Raw genomic sequence first — 19,662 nt, forward strand, 5'->3', positions numbered from 1 at the left:
TATATGCTTCTATCATTAATGCACAATAATTCTTATAATATTTGCACGAATCTACCGCACATTGGTACATGTGAAGATACGTTATGCATTTATTAAATGGTAATTAACATAACTAAGAAATTCAAAATATTTCCTAAAAAATGTTTTTACGCTCTTTTCAACGCCGGTATTACCTTTTTGAAAAATTAATACATACAGAGTGAAAGAATTGAAAAAAAAACATATTTTTACACAAAAACCAGGAAAAACACAACTTCTGGTAAACCTATTCTTCCGGTTCAAGACCTCGATCTTATACATCAAAAAAATATCCTATATACCTTCTTCTTCTTCTTCCTTTATTGGGTTATATCCCTCGGGATAATTCGCCCAGCTTACACCAGGGAAATTAACCTATATACCAAATTTCGTTGAAATCTGACGTCTCCTTCAAAAGTTATCGTGCTATTAGTCACATATGTATCGTCGTCATTTTTGAAAATGGCAAAATCTGAGATGGCCTCATATCTAAATTTGAAGCTTTATATGTGTAGTATATGTGGTCCAAATTATATACTTCTATCATTAAATGCACAATAGTTTCACATATCGGCTGCACTAATAGTCATTCCGTATTAATCAATTTATTAAATTTAAATCTTCTTCTTACTGTGCATATTCGTTTCGAATGTTGACGATTAGCATGGCTATCCTAACTTTGATTGTAACTATTCGGAATAAGCCGGTGATAGGTATTTTGAAGTTAAGATAATCTTCCCCCTGGTGCTTTCTTACCAAATACCTAGTGCGAAAGAATCAGTTGCAACAAGCCATATATCTGTTTAGCCTTGTAGCATGGCCAAGATATACTAATTGGTGCTCTTTTATTGTGTTGAGAATCTCACATTCCTTGCCCATTCTACGTAAAACTTATCATCAGACACAATGCACCCATCTTCTTTCTTCTTTTTGCGATGTGCTTGTTCAGTCAGCAGCTAGATGAAACAATTCCTTGACCGTTGGACTTGTCCATTGCCTAATGTTACGCAGCGAGGACAGCTGTTTTCTTCGGACCCTGCGTTTTGTTTCCAGTTTGCCCTGAATGTTCAAAATGAGTAAACAATATATAGGTCCTCTCATTATATGACCGAAGTATTTGACCTTTCTCATTCTGATGATGTTGGTCAATTCTCATGAAATACATGAAATTCTTAAGATGCGTCTGTAACATCACATCTCTAAGGCCCCGAGATGTCCTAAAGAAGCTTAGTAAATTGTCCAAGACGCTACTTCGTATAATAACGTTTAGAATACATATAATAGCATAATAGTCATGGACATTTTGGTACCAAATGGTAAATCGTGACTTCAGAAAAGCGTCTTCATCATAGCGTATGCGTTGTTATATTTCAATACAGTGGACCCATTGATTGCTTATATTGGTACCAAGTTATGTGTAGCTATTTACCTTGTCAATTGGCTGTCGGTTAACCAAAATTTGGTATTTTTTTTTTTCGAAAAAACACATGTGTTGCGATACACCTGGGAAGCTAAAAATTTGGATAAAAGAGTTTCCAAATAAGAATAGCCTTTGCAAAAATTTCTTGTATAAACACTGTCTTTAGGGTAGGATTTTTTAGTTTGCGCGCAGATTGTGGCCGTTTTTATAAAAAGTAAGATCGCTTTTACTATTAGGTAAATTTTATTTTATTGTTTTTTTTGTATAGATTAATATTAGGTATTATTATATTATTAGTGTTTTATTTCTTTCTACTACCTTTGTGGTCATCTATAAGACTGTTTTATGTCTATTGTGACATGATAATATATAGTTTTTGCTACGTAAAGATTGCCAAGAAACAAATCTATCTATAAAAGTAATATTTTGCATACTAATGTTCTGAACTATGACATGTTTAAAAAGAAACCTTGCCTATCTCAAACATTTTCTTATTTTGTCAAAAATTTGTGCTGTAGGTAATTATTTTGACCTTTTCCTCGCCGTCTTTATATATCAGTGATGTTGTTTCATATTTAAGCAACAAAAACAAAAAGATCTCACTAAATTTCCTACCATATATTTTAGAAAAATCACGATTTCACCATCGGCTATATCACGTTTATTGGACTATAACGTTCCTAATCCATTCCGCCGTGACCGGAATTTTATGATAAATTCCAGGTTGATGGGGCACACCGCAGCCGAAGCCGGCACTGATAATGCCCACTAAAGTCCACCTTCCACGTTCCAGAATTATTAAAGGACCTCCCGAGTCCCCTAAACAGGCGTCCTGCTTTCCGTTTTCGTGCCCAGCACATAACATCTCGCTGTGGAGATCGACGTAAATCCTGTTGAGCTTGTGCCATCGTACACATTCTTTTATATCTAAAACAAAATAGAGAATTATAGTTGCGATGCGAATATTTTTCCATTACATATTTTACGGTTTATTTATAGGTGAAGGGAATACTATACAAACTAAAAGGGAAGTTCTCTAGGTTGGCTGTAGACCATATAGTTAAAAAACTCTAACAAGAAGTAAAACCACTTCTATGTAAATTGGTATATTTATTAAAACTTAAAAATCCCAATGGATTGAATAAAATATGTCCAATTCAGAACGTTTTCAGACCTATCGGTCCATCATCAGTGAATCTACAATAAAATAAGTAATCCCACTATTAGAATTGAAAGATGGTTGAAATTTTTAAAAAGCTAAAAATGTGGTTAGATTACTTACGTGCATACTTGCTAAATAGCCCCAGAACCAAACAATGGTTGAATTTAAAATTCAATTTACATTATTTAAAAATAATATTCAACAGGCTAAACGCCGATGTTACAGGATATTGCCTATGGGAACATGGTGAAACCCTACCAAAACCTCAATCAACCATCTTAGGCCAACTTTGACTATAAAGTGACACTAGTGTGTATGGAACTGTTTGAAGTGACATTGACAGTAGAGAAAAAGGTAGTCAATTTTAAAGTTAATTAACCAAAAGGTCATGACCCACAACAAATGATAAAAATTTTAATATCTGAAAATGTCTAACATTTTAAATCTATTGGTTATTGAAAAGAACTTGTGATATACAAAATTAATTTAGAATATAAGATTATTTATATTGACTGTATACCATAACATTAGATTGATCAAATTGATAGAAAGAAAGTTGAGCTGCTGTCAATAATGATAAAAAGATATAAATAGATGAAGGTGAGAGAAGAGAAAGAATCAGTATTAGTTGGAATGTTATTGTACAAAATGAATAAATTGGTAGGCAATTTAATCTAGTCTATATTGTATTGGTGGTTGTATATGTAAAAGGAAAATATTGTTATTTAAGAAATAAATGCAAATTTTTGTAAATAATGGATTTGAGTTAGGATACAGTAAAATAATTAAAAGTGTGTAATATGTGAATGAAAAAGAATTGTAATTATTATGAGATGTTTTATTTTTTAATTTTATTTCAAAAGTTTTGAGAGAATTCTCGTGACAAAGTGAAGGTATGTGAAGTTAGAGATAAAGAAAAGTATGATTATAGCTGTTAAGTCCAGTTGATACACGAATGAAATTAAAATGAAAATAATATTGAAAGTGTACTGTACGTACAGTACACTTTCAATATTATTTTCATTTTAATTTCATTCGTGTATCAACTGGACTTAACAGCTATAATCATACTTTTCTTTATCTCTAACTTCACATACCTTCACTTTGTCACAAGAATTCTCTCAAAACTTTTGAAATAAAATTAAAAAATAAAACATCTCATAATAATTACAATTCTTTTTCATTCACATATTACACACTTTTAATTATTTGACTGTATCCTAACTTAAATCCATTATTTACAAAAATTTGCATTTATTTCTTAAATAACAATATTTTCCTTTTACATATACAACCACCAATACAATATAGACTAGATTAAATTGCCTACCAATTTATTCATTTTGTACAATAACATTCCAACTAATACTGATTCTTTCTCTTCTCTCACCTTCATCTATTTTTATCTTTTTATCATTATTGACAGCAGCTTAACTTTCTTTCTATCAATTTGATCAATCTAATGTTATGGTATACAGTCAATATAAATAATCTTATATTCTAAATTAATTTTGTATATCACAAGTTCTTTTCAATAACCAATAGATTTAAAATGTTAGACATTTTCAGATATTAAAATTTTTATCATTTGTTGTGGGTCATGACCTTTTGGTTAATTAACTTTAAAATCGACTACCTTTTTCTCTACTGTCAATGTCACTTCAAACAGTTCCATACACACTAGTGTCACTTTATAGTCAAAGTTGGCCTAAGATGGTTGATTGAGGTTTTGGTAGGGTTTCACCATGTTCCCATAGGCAATATCCTGTAACATCGGCGTTTAGCCTGTTGAATATTATTTTTAAATAATGTAAATTGAATTTTAAATTCAACCATGGTTTGGTTCTGGGGCTATTTAGCAAGTATGCACGTAAGTAATCTAACCACATTTTTAGCTTTTTAAAAATTTCAACCATCTTTCAATTCTAATAGTGGGATTACTTATTTTATTGTAGATTCACTGATGATGGACCGATAGGTCTGAAAACGTTCTGAATTGGACATATTTTATTCAATCCATTGGGATTTTTAAGTTTTAATAAATATACCAATTTACATAGAAGTGGTTTTACTTCTTGTTAGAGTTTTTTGGAATACTATACAGTAAAAACATACCTAAAATTTAAAATAGTTAAGGCCATTGGTACATAATTCGCAAATATTTTACGGGTATCCCTACTTTTTCTGTCTTACGTGTAGTAAAATTCACACTGGTATGGATATTGTAAACATTACTGGAATGTCATTTTACTTGAAAATGTCATCATGAATTTAAAGAGATGGCTTTTGAATGTTCTTGGATATCTGTTATTTTTATAATTGCAAATAATTAATTCAGTTAATAAATGTGATATTTTTTTCACTATGTATTCAGTGATTGTAATAATTTATATGTACAACAAAAACTAATAGGTACTCAATCGAGAAAAGAGGAAAAGTGTTAAAGTGATTTTTTAATAATACTTTAATAAAATATATTATCCTGATATATTCTCTGCTTGGGTCTTCCACAAATAATACACAATAAATAACTTTTTATTAAGTTCACGTCTTAAATCAATTAGTTATCAAATACACTATATGTATATCACTATTATTTAATCAACAACTCAAAATATTCCCGATGCCACGTCAAATATTTAAAATTGTCACTGATTGTCACTATCTGACTGACAGTATGCTGACAATATTCTATTCGACTGAGTGTATGACAAAGGTAGATTTGGAAATATTACCACGGACATTGTGTTCATTTTTTCGAATCCTTAAAAAACCAATAAATATTTTTGAAAATTTTAAACGCAGAATGAAAGACAATATTATTACTGAGGGCTGAAAGTCCATTAGAATAAATAAAAAGTTTATTTTGAATGAGATATTTTAAATTAAATATCACACTGGATTTTCTCTTAGTTTTCCACTCCTTTAACTTATTAGAATAAACATTATAGAAGTTCTCAGGACTTTCTGCCCTCGCCAATAACGTAATCTTTCATTCTGCTTTTAAATTTTTCAAAAATACTTATTAATTTTCTTAGGATTCGAAAAAAATGAATCCCCATTTGAATAGCATTGCAGCCGAAAATTCGTACCCATCCTCTTAACACACATTCACTGGTATGAAAAATGGAGATTGATATAATTTTTTATCTTCTTTTTTTTAGCGTAACGTGTCAAAAATCCGGTTGATATAATTATACTGTCTAATTTTCGCTATTATACAATATACATGCAGTATCATTTCTGTAAGATTTTTTCACGAAATAGTTTTAGGTTTCTAATACCTCTAAAATAAGCGTTGGATACGATAACATTTTAATGAAACTTTTTATAATGTCTTGGGTGCTGTCATATAATTTCCCGTTAGAACTTCCCACTCCGCTGTTGTTGGTAGTTTTTTTGCAATTATAGTAAATAATCCTTCAAAGAAAGTGCCGAAAATGTGCCGTTAGGTAGGATCAATTCCAGTTGTTTGAAAATGTTCGCAAAGACTCCCAGGACCACCCACAATAATTACAGGTATTTTCACTCTATAAAGGGAATATCTTCACGATCTAATTTCATTTTTTCGCTGTAAAATATGCAGTGAAGTTCCACTTGTGTCTTTCGAAGACCCCTGTTAAAGGATAAGAAATTTTTGATACCTTTCATATTTCTTTATATTTTTATCTTCTGTTTTCTTCACTATGTAACTTACAATCAAATTCATTTTTCGTAATGGAAGACTTGACTACGAATAACAAAACAAAGACATGATTAAACGTTTAACAACTTGGAGATTTGGACGAAAGCTGTTCTTGTTCGAATTTTTGATTTTATTGTCATGAGAATGGCCTATCTACTGTTTTAATACTGTACCAAGACGTGTGTGTACATAACGATGGTCTAGCGTACAAAGGTGCTAAGTGCCACTTACGGTCAAAACGTGTTATTTGGCACACCTAAGCCGCCCAAGACATTATTATTTTGCAAACACATGTGGTAAGTAAAATATGTCCATATTTTTTTCTAGCGCCATCTTTCAAAAGGAATAAGTACTACGCACCTGCAGGTTTCTACAACTTATGTGTCAAGTGCACTTAGAACATTTGTACTACTAATCGAAATTCGTGAAACCTTCAGAGTTAATTACTTAACACATTTGTGCTACACCAAACACAATTAAAAGTGAGGTTAGATTACGTTAAATTTGTCGGTAAACTTTAAGAGAAATAGTGGTCTTGGTTGTTAGCAGTTTAATTAGTGATAATGAGTTCCAGAACCATTCGCATATTAAAAAATGCTCTTGAAAATCAATGTGGAACCCCAGAAATAATGCAAGGTAAATAACATGCTTAGTATGTATAGTCGGTTTTAGTGGTAATTCTAGTAGTTTTTTCGTACGTGGCAGGCCGTAGTTGCCTGCCACCTCTTATAACATAATGACCTAGTTACCTTTTGACCCAATTACCACGAGTGGGAGTCATATGTTGCCCTAGGGACGTATCCTTAATAATTTTATCCATCCTTTGGATTTTTCGATGTGTTCATTTATATAAGACTTTTGTCTGTTTTTTGACAAAGGCTTTGACCTTTGTATTTTTTGGTTGGCTCACCATGTTCTTGTAACACTGATGATGCTCTTGTTACAGAGCGAAAACGTTTTGTTTGTATGTGTGTAGCCCTTTAGGGCTTTTTAAACTAATATACCTTTTACCAAGAGGAAAATTTTTTATTAAATTTCACATGTAATAAATGGTATACAGCCAACTACAGGAAGTTCTTTCTTGTGGATTAATATAAATACTTTTATGAAGAAAATTTTGAAGAAATAGAAATAAATTGTAAGGGAAAGACTGGAAGAAAAAGAACAAGCACAAACCTTGAACTAAAGCAAAAGTATTTGACAAGACTACCAGTTTCACATAAAAATAAAAAATATTTGGAATATCTTTCAAATTCTAAAGTTATTCCCGATGAATACCCCCAGTTTATTAAAGACATTCCAGTGTCAACCAACAATATTCCAAGTCGAAATGAAGAGTCTGATATTTCAGATTAGACAATTTTCTATAAATATTCGATAAAAATGTTAGTTTAGGATTTTTGGCTTTGCCTTTGATAGAGTATTATTTTTTGTATTTGTGTCAATAAAAATAATTATTTTTTTCAATGTAGTATTAACTTCCTTAAAAAAATTTTGGTACTACAAAGGTGTTAAGTAACAGCAACAATAATTATTATTATTATTATTTCGGGACCCGCTAACATTTTAAGACTCTTTAGAACTTACAAAAAGTCTTCAGATGTCACAAAATATGTGAGCAATTATTAATAGGTACATGATAAAAACTATAATTTTAATAAGATTTAATAGCTTAATTTTCAATTATTGGAAAACCAACAAATTAGCACTTAGCACATTTGCACGCTAGGCCATCGATAATATGTGTACCTACTTTACAACTAATTTATATTTAATTAATGATATGGATTATATTTTATAAAACACAATAGTAAAAAAATAGACTATTGATTATGTATTTTAGAAAGGAACTACAACGTTAACGGGGTTTTATTCTTTTATATAGTCAATGGACCTATAAATATGAATAAACCGCGGAGTGCTACCATTTATAGGGGTGCGTTTTCGAAAAAGGGGTGAATAAGTCCCTAGGCACAGGGCGAATTAGGGTGAGTAATATGCACTTTTGGTACAAACACGTCTACAGGAAAACGACACGTCTAAAAATAAAAGCAAGAAAAAACACAAAAGATAGCAATTTTGTTTTTTGCCCCATAACTTTTTTCCACGGGGATAGAGGTATCGGCATTGCTTCAGTAAAAAATAACTTTCATCCTTCCTCTTTAAAATGGGGTTTGGTAAAAGTCTCTAGGATTTATAGTTTCTGAAATAGGATTTTTCAAAGTTCGCCGCTCACAGAATTTCCGGGCCATTTTCCGCATTATTTCGCAAGCATTGTTGTGTAACTTTTTCTACTTTCAGCTTTAGGTATATGTAATGATACATTTAATATGAAGAAAAGTCAACTAGCTTTGAAATCGTTACTGTGGAAGCCTCTATGACTTTTTTAAGCAAGATATGGTTTTTTAAAAGTTTTATATTATTAATGATTTTTGATATATTTTACGATTATTTTTAAATTTCTCATTATAACTTCTTTTATTGTATATTTAGATATATACATTGTGCAATAAAAAAGAAAGCTTATTTTCTTTACTTTAAAATGGTGTATTGCAAAAAATTCTAGGACTATTTTTAAACAAGATATATGCTTTTCCAAAGTGTGACATATACACATGCAATAGGTCCGACTAAGTTGGAACCATATGAAAAACTGTTTTATTATTAACTTTATGAAAAAAATTATTTCTTCATAAGGCTTCGCATAGTCTAAAACCCAGGATCAAATCATCATATATAAAATTTTATCAATAATATACGAGGTATGTTAAAAAATATGAATTTCGCTCAAGAGTAAAGTACTTTTTTATTTCACAATATCAAAAAGTGTTATTAAGAAAAGTTATTTGTAATTAAAAATTATGTTAAAATATGCATTTATATGTTTATAATTGAAAAAAAAAAATAAAAAAATTTAAAATTTTTCTCAAACTAGGGATATCCTTATATATCCTACGGATGTCTTGTTTAAAAACAGTCCTAGAATTTTTTGCAATACACGATTTTAAAGTGTATATTTAGGGTGGGTCGAAAAAAATCGATATTTTTTTTTCGGATCGTAATACCGCGGAAAAGTTGCTAAATGGTATGACTAAAAAGGGGAAAAAATATTAAAATTATCGGATGTTATCTTCCGTTCGCGCATAAGCTCTAAAGTTTTGAAAAAAATAATTTTTTTTTGAAAATTTGTAATAATTTTTTTTTACGATATTTAATATGTAATAGTGAAAAATTTCATCTACGACACACTAATAAAGTAATATAAAAATACCGGTATTGCACTTCAACATCTTCCGTTCGCGCATGGACATCCAAATATAGCCAAAATACAAGAAAATCGGATTTTTGTCCTATTTTCTTTTCATGTATAGTTACAGATATCAATAATGTAATACCTAATATCTGATTATACATGTTCTGATAGTTAAAGAAAAAAATTCAGACGTAATTAGGCTTGGTTTTTCGATCGCGCACAGCGATACAAAACTTACTGTCAGCGCCACTAGCGGGTCAACGACCCACGCCGCGTCACGTGATACCCCCTCTCCGCTGCAGGCAGCCATTACACTGGTCCGCCGCGCAATTTTGTGTGCCAGTCTGCTGTTGTCTCTTGAGTGCGGTGGATGTGTTGCGTAGTGTGTGTTCCAAATTTCATATTTTGGTGTAGTTTTTTGAACAATTGTGCAATGAATGATGGCATTATCAAAGACAGTGATCACTAGACAAGAATTCCAGTGTCCGTTTTTCGGTACACCAAGAGACTTGCCGCCTAACAAGCTCCCTATAGGAGAGGACGTTCTTCGATGTATATCGGATGAGAGGTATAATTTAGCAGTTAAAGTAAACAACAAAAGAGTTAGTTTTGGACAAGTAGCCAATACAGTAGCTGGCAAAATAGTGTGTTTGTACAATAGAGCATCAATTCCCACCGTAAGTGATAAGAGAGTAGTACAACTGTTGACTGCACTGCATGACAAGTATTATAGTTTAAGAAAATCTCATACTCGAGACAAAAACAAGGAAGTCTTTAAGAGAAACCTTGATGATTTTAAGAAAAAATGCTGTTTGCTTTTTGACATTGCGGCATGCAAATGCCCCATTGCCCTTGAATGTACCTGTCATAAAACATCGGATCAATGCCAGTGTATCTGCTCAATAACTTGTACTTGTGAAAAGCTTAAAAAAATACCTTTACTTGAGCTGAAATTTATCTATTCACTACGCACTCACGGCATTGGCAAAATTGGAGGTGTGGACTTAAATGAAACAAAGAAACGTGCCAAATCTTTACAGAGGAAATCTCGTTCCAGCTGTCCAAAACCAAAAGTAGATGTCCAAGTTTCCGAAACTGAACAACGTGATGAATCCTTGACCTCCAGTGACGATTGCAGTGACAGTGACCAAGAATTCATACCTGAATCTCCAAAAAAGAAATCCGGTTGGCAAATGAGGATTAACCTTAAATCTACTGCATTAACTAGTGATCGTTACGGTGTTTCCGATCGTGCTACAGCAGCAATAGCCTCAAGTGTTTTGCAGGACGTTGGCGTGGTAACTAATAGCGACAATTCACAAGTAGTTGACAAGTGTAAAATAAGAAGAGAAAAACACAATGTTAGGGCTGATTTGTCCAGTTCTATAACAGAAAATAAGCTAATTGGGCTATATTTTGATGGCCGTAAAGACGACACTATTGTGGTACAAGAGGCACATTCAAAACGATTTAAAAGAGTGGTAAAGGAGGAACATTACGTGCTTATACAAGAACCTGGTAATATATTTCTGGGTCACGTGACCCCGAATTCAGGAAGTTCAGAGGATATTGCGACCTCTATTATATCCTATTTGACAAGCAATGACATTTCTTTGGACGAATTAGTCGTTATTGGCTGTGATGGCACCAATGTTAACACCGGATTGAAAAACGGTATAATACGCCGTATTGAAACACACTTAGGTAAGCCTCTGCAATGGGCAGTTTGTCTTCTTCATTTTAATGAACTACCCTTCCGCCATTTATTTCAGTATTTAGATGGTAAGTCGACCGGGCCAAATTCTTTGAAAGGACCGATTGGTGGGAAATTGATCAAATGTGAAACACTTCCAGTAGTGCAGTTTGAAAGTATTGATTGCCAAATCCCTGAGATAGACAAAAAAACTCTTAGTAAGGATCAGAAGTATTTGCTGGAAATATCAGAAGCGATTAAATCAGGTGAATGCCCAAAAGATTTATCAATCAGGGATCCAGGACCTTTGTCTCACTCAAGGTGGCTAACAACAGCGAACCGTGCTTTAAGACTCTACATTAGTCAAGAAAATCCAACTGCTGAGTTCCAGGAAATAGTAATATTCATTCTGAAGTCATATATGCCGATGTGGTTTTGTATTAAGAAGACCAAACTTTTTACTGATGGCCCTAAGCTCGTGCACCAATGTATTGAAACCTCAAGATATCTTAAAGATGAACTCAAAGCTGTAATTGACCCAGTTATAGAGAGAAATGGGTTCTTTGCGCATCCAGAACATGTTATGATTACTATGACTCAAGATCCCAGAAAACATATAAGAGAACTGGGCCTCCGCCGCATCATTAAGGCAAGAGAAAGAGACCAAAAGAGGAAAACAATTCGAACGTACGTGGCACCTAAGCTAAACTTTTCCGCAACAGACTACACGGAATTAAATTATTGGACAAACTGTGAATTTTCTTCGCCGCCTCTATTGAAAGATGTCACTGATGATGAACTGAAAACCTACATCAAAACAGAAGAAGTACCGAAGTGGGAAATCCTATCACAGAAGATGCCAGTCCATACTCAAGCAGTGGAGAGAAGCGTCAAGTTGGTGAGCGAGGCTTCTGCTAAGGTTTGCGGATCTGCAGCTCGAGACGGGTACATAAGAACGACACTTAAGTCAAGGTCCACGATGCCAGCCTTTGATAACAAAAGACAGTTCAAACTACCAGACATGTAATCTATTCGTAAGTGAAATATGTACTTTGTATTTATTGGATAATACATCAATAATACGTTGAAGCTTGTATATATTTATTTTTCCTAAGTCCACATTTTTGAGATTTTCAACACTTTTTTGCTATTTTTACAGCCCATGCGCGAACGGAAGATGTTAAAACTCATTACCAGTATTTTTATATTAATTCATTAGTGTGTCGTAGATGACATTTTTCCCTATTACATATTAAATATCGTAATAAAAAAAATTATTAAAAATTTCCAAAAAACTTTAATTTTTTCAAAATTTAATCAAACTTTAGAGCTCATGCGCGAACGGAAGATAACATCCGATAATTTTAATATTTTTTCCCCTATTTAGTCATACCATTTAGCAACTTTTCCGCGGTATTACGATCCGAAAAAAAAAATATCGATTTTTTTCGACCCACCCTAGTGTATATACCTAAATGTACAAGAAAAAAGTGATAATAAGAAATTTAAAAAATTATCATAAAAAATATCAAAAATCATTAAAAGTTTGACCTTGAAAAAGCATAACTTGCTTAAAAATAGTCGTACATCCTTATGCGATAGACCATTTTAAAGGTAATTGACTTCTCTTTCTACTGAAAATATCATTGCATATACCTAGAAATGCGTAGAAAAAGGTTACACAACAATGCTTGCGAAATAATGCGGAAAATGGCCCAAAAATGCTGTGTGCGGCGAAATTTGAAAAATCGTATTTCAGAAACTACACACACCGGCAAAATTAGCCGAACACCTTAAAAATGGGACATGTTTTTTGAGTGATTCTTTTAGTATGTTATAGCCTTACTATTTAAGAATATCGTTGTAATAATATTGTTGCTAGACAGGTAAATATTATTTTATAACGGGTGTACCAATCATACTGCGTTTTTTTTTAAATTTGGGACACCCTGTGGAATATTCTAGCATATGTAAAATATTAAAATTAATAACCTATTGTAGACTTAGGCTTTTTAAAATTTTCCTTTTTGACTTATTTACTTATGTGAGATAATAAAAAAGTTATGTGCGTTAACAACTATCCATGTTTTTAATCAATAAATCCTCATAGTAGGGGAGGAAAGTATACTAAATTTGCAGTTACTCGAGCGTTATGGGGACCTATTGGAATATGAAGAGTATGTGCTAAAATCAGAAAAAGGTTTGTTAAGTTTTCCATTAAGTGGGTGACTTTTCATTTTTTAATTTAATTTTCCTTTTGAAACAATAATTTTTCTCCGATTATAGCGCTGTCTATCCATAATTCGAGAAAATGTCTCGAATAAAAGTTACTTATTTTTACGAAAAGAATCCAAATCTGCAATAAAAATTGGGGTCTCCTATTTAAGATTTTAAATTAAATCCCCCACCCCACATCCGTGGGGGCTCGTGACACCCCACGGAGGGGGGTGGGGGTAAATTAAAAATTTTAAATACGAAACCTGCGATATTTCGCGAAATGAACAAAAGCGAGTAAAACTGCAAAATACACCTATTCAATATTTTTCAAAAAACTACCGAATGTCACCAAACACGACCCCCACGGAGGTGGGGTGGGGGGTTACTTTAAAATCTTAAATAGGAGCCTCCAATTTTTATTGCAGATTTGGATCCTTGACGTAAAAATAAGCAACTTTTATTCGCAGCATTTTTTCCAATTATGGATAGATGGCGCTATAATCGGAAAAAAGCTATTGGTGGAAATGGAAAATTTAATTAAAAAATAGAGAGTCCCACACTTTATGGTAAACTTAACTTAACTTTTTTTGGTTTTAGCACCCACTCTTCACAATCCAATACGTCCCAATAGGTCCCCATAACGCTCGAGTAACTGCAAATTTAGCATACTACTATGAGGATTTATTGATAAAAAACATGGCTAGTTGTTAAAGCACATAACTTTTTTATTTTTCAACAGAAGCAAATGAATCAAAAAATAAAATATTCAGAAAGCCTAAGTCTACAATCAAGTTTTAATTTTAATATTTTATATATGCTAGATCATTCCACAGGCTATTCCGAACTTTAGGAAAAAAACACAGTATGATTGTAACACCCGGTATAAAATGATATTTACCTGTCTAGCAACAATATTTCTACACCGATATTCTTACCTAATAAGGCTATAACATACTAAAAGAATCACTCAAATCGGACAGCAGGCTTAGGAAATTCGAGACATCAAACATGTCCCATTTTTAAGGTGTTCGGCTAATTTTGCCGGTGTGTGTATAAATCCTAGAGACTTTTACCAAACCCCATTTTAAAGAGGAAGGATGAAAGTTATTTTTTGCTGAATCAATGCCTATACCTCTATCCCTGTGGAAGAAAGTTATGGGGCAAAAAATAAAATTGTTTTCTTTCGTGTTTTTTTCTTGCTTTTCTTTTGAATATATTTTTGTAAATAAAAATATTTTTGACTTTAAAATGTGATATTTCGATAGTAAATTTAACCTGCAATAATTTTCCTGTAGACGTGTTTGTAGCACAACTGCATAGAACTCACCCTAGTCCACCCTGTGCCCAGGGACTAATTCACCCCTTTCTCAAAAACGAACCCATTCAAATGGTAGCACTCCTCGGTTTTTTAAAATTTAGAGGTCTATTGATCATATGAGACAATAAAATCCCGTTTACGTTGTAGTTCCTTTTAGCTCTATTATTTTAAACATAATCAATAGAATAAAAATATGAAATAAAAATAGAGAATTGATGATAAAGATCTGCACGAATAACGAACTTAAAATAAACAACCCATTTTTGACCACAAAGACCAACACAAATATATATTCGATATTACCTTTGGACAAAGATCTGTGGTAGAAAATGTTAATGTTAGAGATATACATAAAAAATAATTTACGTAAGATGTCTTAACTAAATGTAGCTACAGGAAGCGACCATAGCCTAGTACTATATAAAATAAGAATCATCATGAAATACTTCACACCCAAGAGACGAGCACCAACACAAACAAAAATCAGAGCACAAAAATCGTAAATGCTACATATGCCACGAAATGTACATAATGCCTACATTCCTGCCACGGAATATTCGTACAGAAAAAGAATATCAGAGAAATTGATGAGAATGAAATATGGAATATTAGAAAACGCTAATGTCGAGGAGAGCTGGAAAAACTCAAAGATAACACAATTAACGCAGCAACAGAATCACTTGTAGAGGGGAAAGTAACGAATACGAATATATTAAAAAAGCCCATGGCTTAGAGAAAGTCAAGATAAAATGTGAATAAAAGAAAAAAAGTCCTTTTATAATACTGAATACAACCATTCTAAAAGAATCAGAACGAAACGAATACTTTAGTCAGACAAATAAAAAGGGGATGCTGGCAGAGCTTCTAAAAAATAGATGTAACACGACTTCTACGGAACACAAAAGAAATACGGAGAATGATGAGAGGATGAAGAAAAGAGATGGACGAACTACAAACTAATAAAAACGAAACGCATTAAGAATAAAATATGGACAGACTACTTTCGATACCTATTTGCTAAAGGTGACGATAATGAACAACCAATGCTTGAAGTGACGACAAACTAAGAAATATAAATTGAGAAAGGAAAGGTATAGGAAGCAATTAGCATATTAAATATTACCCGAAGAGAACAGAATATCGAATGAACTCCTAAAGTACGGAGGATAAGTTCTGACCAAACAATTATTAAAACTAATACAAAAATAATAGAACATAACAGAATGCCATAAGAATGGAGATCAAGCCCCCTCTTCAAAAAGAGAGATAAATCGGACCAGGAGAATTACAGAGGAAATAATTTAACCAACACATCACAATAATTATCAATCAAAGTAATAGCAAACAAACTGAATGAAATTATAACTTTAGAAGAAAAACAACAAGGTTCTAGGTCGGGAAGATGATGTTCCGACACCATAAAGTGAATAGAGTCAATATGGAGACTGAATAAAACAATATGGAGAAATAAAAATATCGGAAAAGAAATTAGCAGAATTTAGAGTCATTAGACCAATAATGACATACGCGGCAGGCACATGACCCGACACATAAAGGAAAAAAGTATGCTGCTAGAAATAACAAAGATAAAAATCCTTCGAAAAATTGATGGTAAGATCTTATGGTAAGAAAAATACAGATATACAATCGAGATGCAAGGCGGAGAACACTAATAACAAAGTAAGGAACAGAAGAGTAGAATGGAACGACCACATAAGCAGAATGTTATACAGTATTGGAAATCTTTTTTCGGAACATATGAACTTTCATTGCAAAAAGTTAGATTCCTGATTTACAATTAACCAGTATAAGTTTCAAGAAAACGTCATGATGTTTCACATTTAATTCGTTTGTTCGACTGCACCGAACTGAGATCTCTGATTTGCAATTAACCAGTATATGTTAATTTCAATATAACATCTCGATGTTTTCAAATTAATTCATTTTTTCGTTTGCAATTCCTTTACCGCTGGCTATGGCACAAACGATGCAATCCGATGGGCCATTTGAGTTCAGTGCAGTCGAAAAAATGAAATAAATATGAAACATTGCGACGTTGTCTTGAAATTTACACTTCTTCTTCTACGGCACTACAGCCCAAATTTAGCCTTGGCCTCCTTTATTTTTTGCGTTCACCCTTGCTTGTCTGCGAATGCTCTTCTCCATACACGGACTCCTAAAAGGGCTTGTGCGTCGCTGTTTACTGTGTCTTCCCAGCGCTTTCTTGGCTTTCCAACTGCTCGCTTTCCCTGAATTCTAACATTCAGTGCTCTTTTTGGTAGCCTATCCTCTCCCATTCTTATCAAATGTCCGGCCCATTGCAATCTTTGTATTCTAATGAAGTCTGACAGGGATGCTTCCTTATAAAATTGATTAAGTTCGTTGTTGTATCGACTTCTGAAGATTCCGTTTTTCCTCACAGGTCTTAGTATTCTCCTCAGTACTTTCCTTTTGAATGTGTCGAGTTTGTTTTTGGATTTTTGTTTAAGGACCTGCGGGCTTCACTGTCATAGTATGTTATTGGTCGAATTAAAGTTTTATAGATTCTCATCTTTGTATTTCGGTGGACACTTTTAGACCGAAATATATGGGAAAGGGCAAAATAAGCTCTGTTTTCCTGCGTTATTCTCTTCCGTATTTCTCCATCTTCTGATCCGTCGGTATATATTTCTACTCCCAGGTATGTAAACTTTCCAAGCGTTTCAATGTCATCTTCATGTATAATGTTTTGTGGGACTATATTTCTTCTCGTCTGAGTCATTCTTTTTGTTTTTTCTGTGTCAATTTCCAGACCTAGCATTTTTGTTTGTGTTTTTAACTCTGCGTATGTTTCCTGTGCTCCTGTTGATGTTCTACTCATAATATTAATATCATCGGCATAAGCGGCCAGTTGAACCGTTCGGTTGGTCAGTAGGTTTCCTCGTCCAGTTTGCATTTGCCTAACCGCATACTCCAGTGCCAGGTTAAACAATGCTGGGGCCAGCACATCTCCCTGCTTTAGTTCCTGCGAAATTTTGAAAAAGTTTATCCGGTGGTTTTGTATTTGTACAAATGCCTGAGTTTCATCCATTGTGGCTTTAATGAGTCTTATTAGCTTGTGTGGTAATGCCAATTCAGCCAATATATAGTATAGTTTGTTCCTCTTGACTGAGTCGTATGCCTGTTTGAAGTCTACAAACACGTTGTGAAAATCAATATCGTGTTTCCATGATTTGCTTAATATTTATTTGACTGTAAATATTTGATCCAGTGTCGATCTTCCCCATCGGAAGCTCGTCTGATACTCTCCAATAATATTTGGAGCCGCTGGTTTATAATACAGGTGAGGACTTTCTATGCTGTACATAGTAGAGAGATTCCACGGTAGTTTTTGCACTGGAGTTTGTCTCCATTTTTATAGATGGGGCATAATATACTTTTCTTCCAGTCGTCGGGTATTTTCTCTTCTTGCCATATTATGTCTTTGATGAGCGTGTGGATGTGACTTGCTAGGTGGTCGCCACCTACCTTATACAGTTCTGCTGGTATTTCGTCAACTCCCAGAGCTTTATTGTTTTTCTGGGCCTTAATAGCTTCGAGAACTTCCTCTATAGTTGGAGCTTCTACTCCATTATCTACTTCATTCTCTTCTACGTAGTTCACACCTATTTTATCTTCCATGTCTACTTGTGTTACAAGTAGGCATCTCTGAAAATAATGCTTCCAGGTTTCTGTGACTTTCTGTTGGTCACTGATTATTTGCCCAACTTCATTTTTACAAATTTACACTGGCTAATTGGAAATCAAGAATCTAACTCATTTCATTGAAAATTCCTATATTCCGAAAAAAGATTACCAATACTATACAGTGAGCACGTAAAGGTTGGAATAAATTCATTTTCTCGAGAATGGACGATTTTAAAAAAATAGCGAACAGGTCAATTTTTATTTTTAAATTACGACTTTTTGGTATATATATCATACTAGTGACGTCACCCATCTGGGCGTGATGACGTCATCGATGATTTTTTTAAATGGGAAAATGGGTCGTGTGATAGCTCATTTGAAAGGTAATTCAATTATCTATTTAGTAATATAACCACTAACATAATTATTTATATAGGGTGTCCAAAAAAAGTGGATCAAATTTACTGACTTAAAAAGAAGAATGCAAGTAATTTATTTAATTCAAAATACATTTTACTGCTCTCACAAAACAGAAAAAAATGTTTATTTAAAAAATAATCATTGCTTTTCGCTTAAATTAAATGTTCAAACTGTCAAGAGGAAGGTGGGTGGCTGCTTTAATATTGAATTTAACCAAAAAAATATTTATTTGTTATATAAACATTATATCCTGTTTTCTGATAGGAGTAAAATGTATTTTGAGTTAAATAAATTACACACATTCTTCTGTTTATGTCAATAAACTATACCCTGTACAAGTAAATTATACACCCTGTATAAGTAATTATATTAATGTTTATATTACTGAATAGAGAATTGAATTACCTTTCAAATGAGCTATCACACGACCCCTATTCTCATTTAAAAAAATCGTAGATGACATCATCACGCCCAGATGGGTGACATCATTAGTATCATGATATATATGCCAAAAAGTCTCAATTTAAAAATAAAAATTGACCTGTTTCAGGATTTTTTGCCAAAATTGTAAATTCTCGAGAAAATTAATTTATTCCAACCTTTACGTGCTGACTGTATACAATCATTATGTTGGCTTATATATAAGCCAACAAATAGAGTTACAAAAGGCGATCATTGGAAAGACCACGAAAACGATGGAATGGCTGTTTACTGGCGGCACATTGAATAAACAGACAGCGTCATGTCTACACAAAAGAAGGAATAAAAAGATATATCTTTAATCTCAGGAGTATGAGGAATGTTTCTCAT

General features: G+C 32.9%; 1 protein-coding gene across 1 annotated transcript in view; it reads right to left on the bottom strand.

The window, feature by feature from the left end:
- LOC114335625 (plasma kallikrein) overlaps positions 1-19,662 on the bottom strand; it is a 133,314-nt gene that overhangs the window by 8,634 nt on the left and 105,018 nt on the right. Inside the window, exon 6 of the mRNA XM_028285890.2 lies at positions 2,054-2,365. Coding sequence (XP_028141691.2) covers positions 2,100-2,365 — 266 coding nt within the window. The 3' untranslated portion in view covers positions 2,054-2,099. The remainder of the gene's footprint in view (positions 1-2,053; positions 2,366-19,662) is intronic.

Source organism: Diabrotica virgifera, chromosome 6 (genome assembly GCF_917563875.1).
Source record: "Diabrotica virgifera virgifera chromosome 6, PGI_DIABVI_V3a".
NCBI classification, from domain to species: domain Eukaryota; kingdom Metazoa; phylum Arthropoda; class Insecta; order Coleoptera; family Chrysomelidae; genus Diabrotica; species Diabrotica virgifera.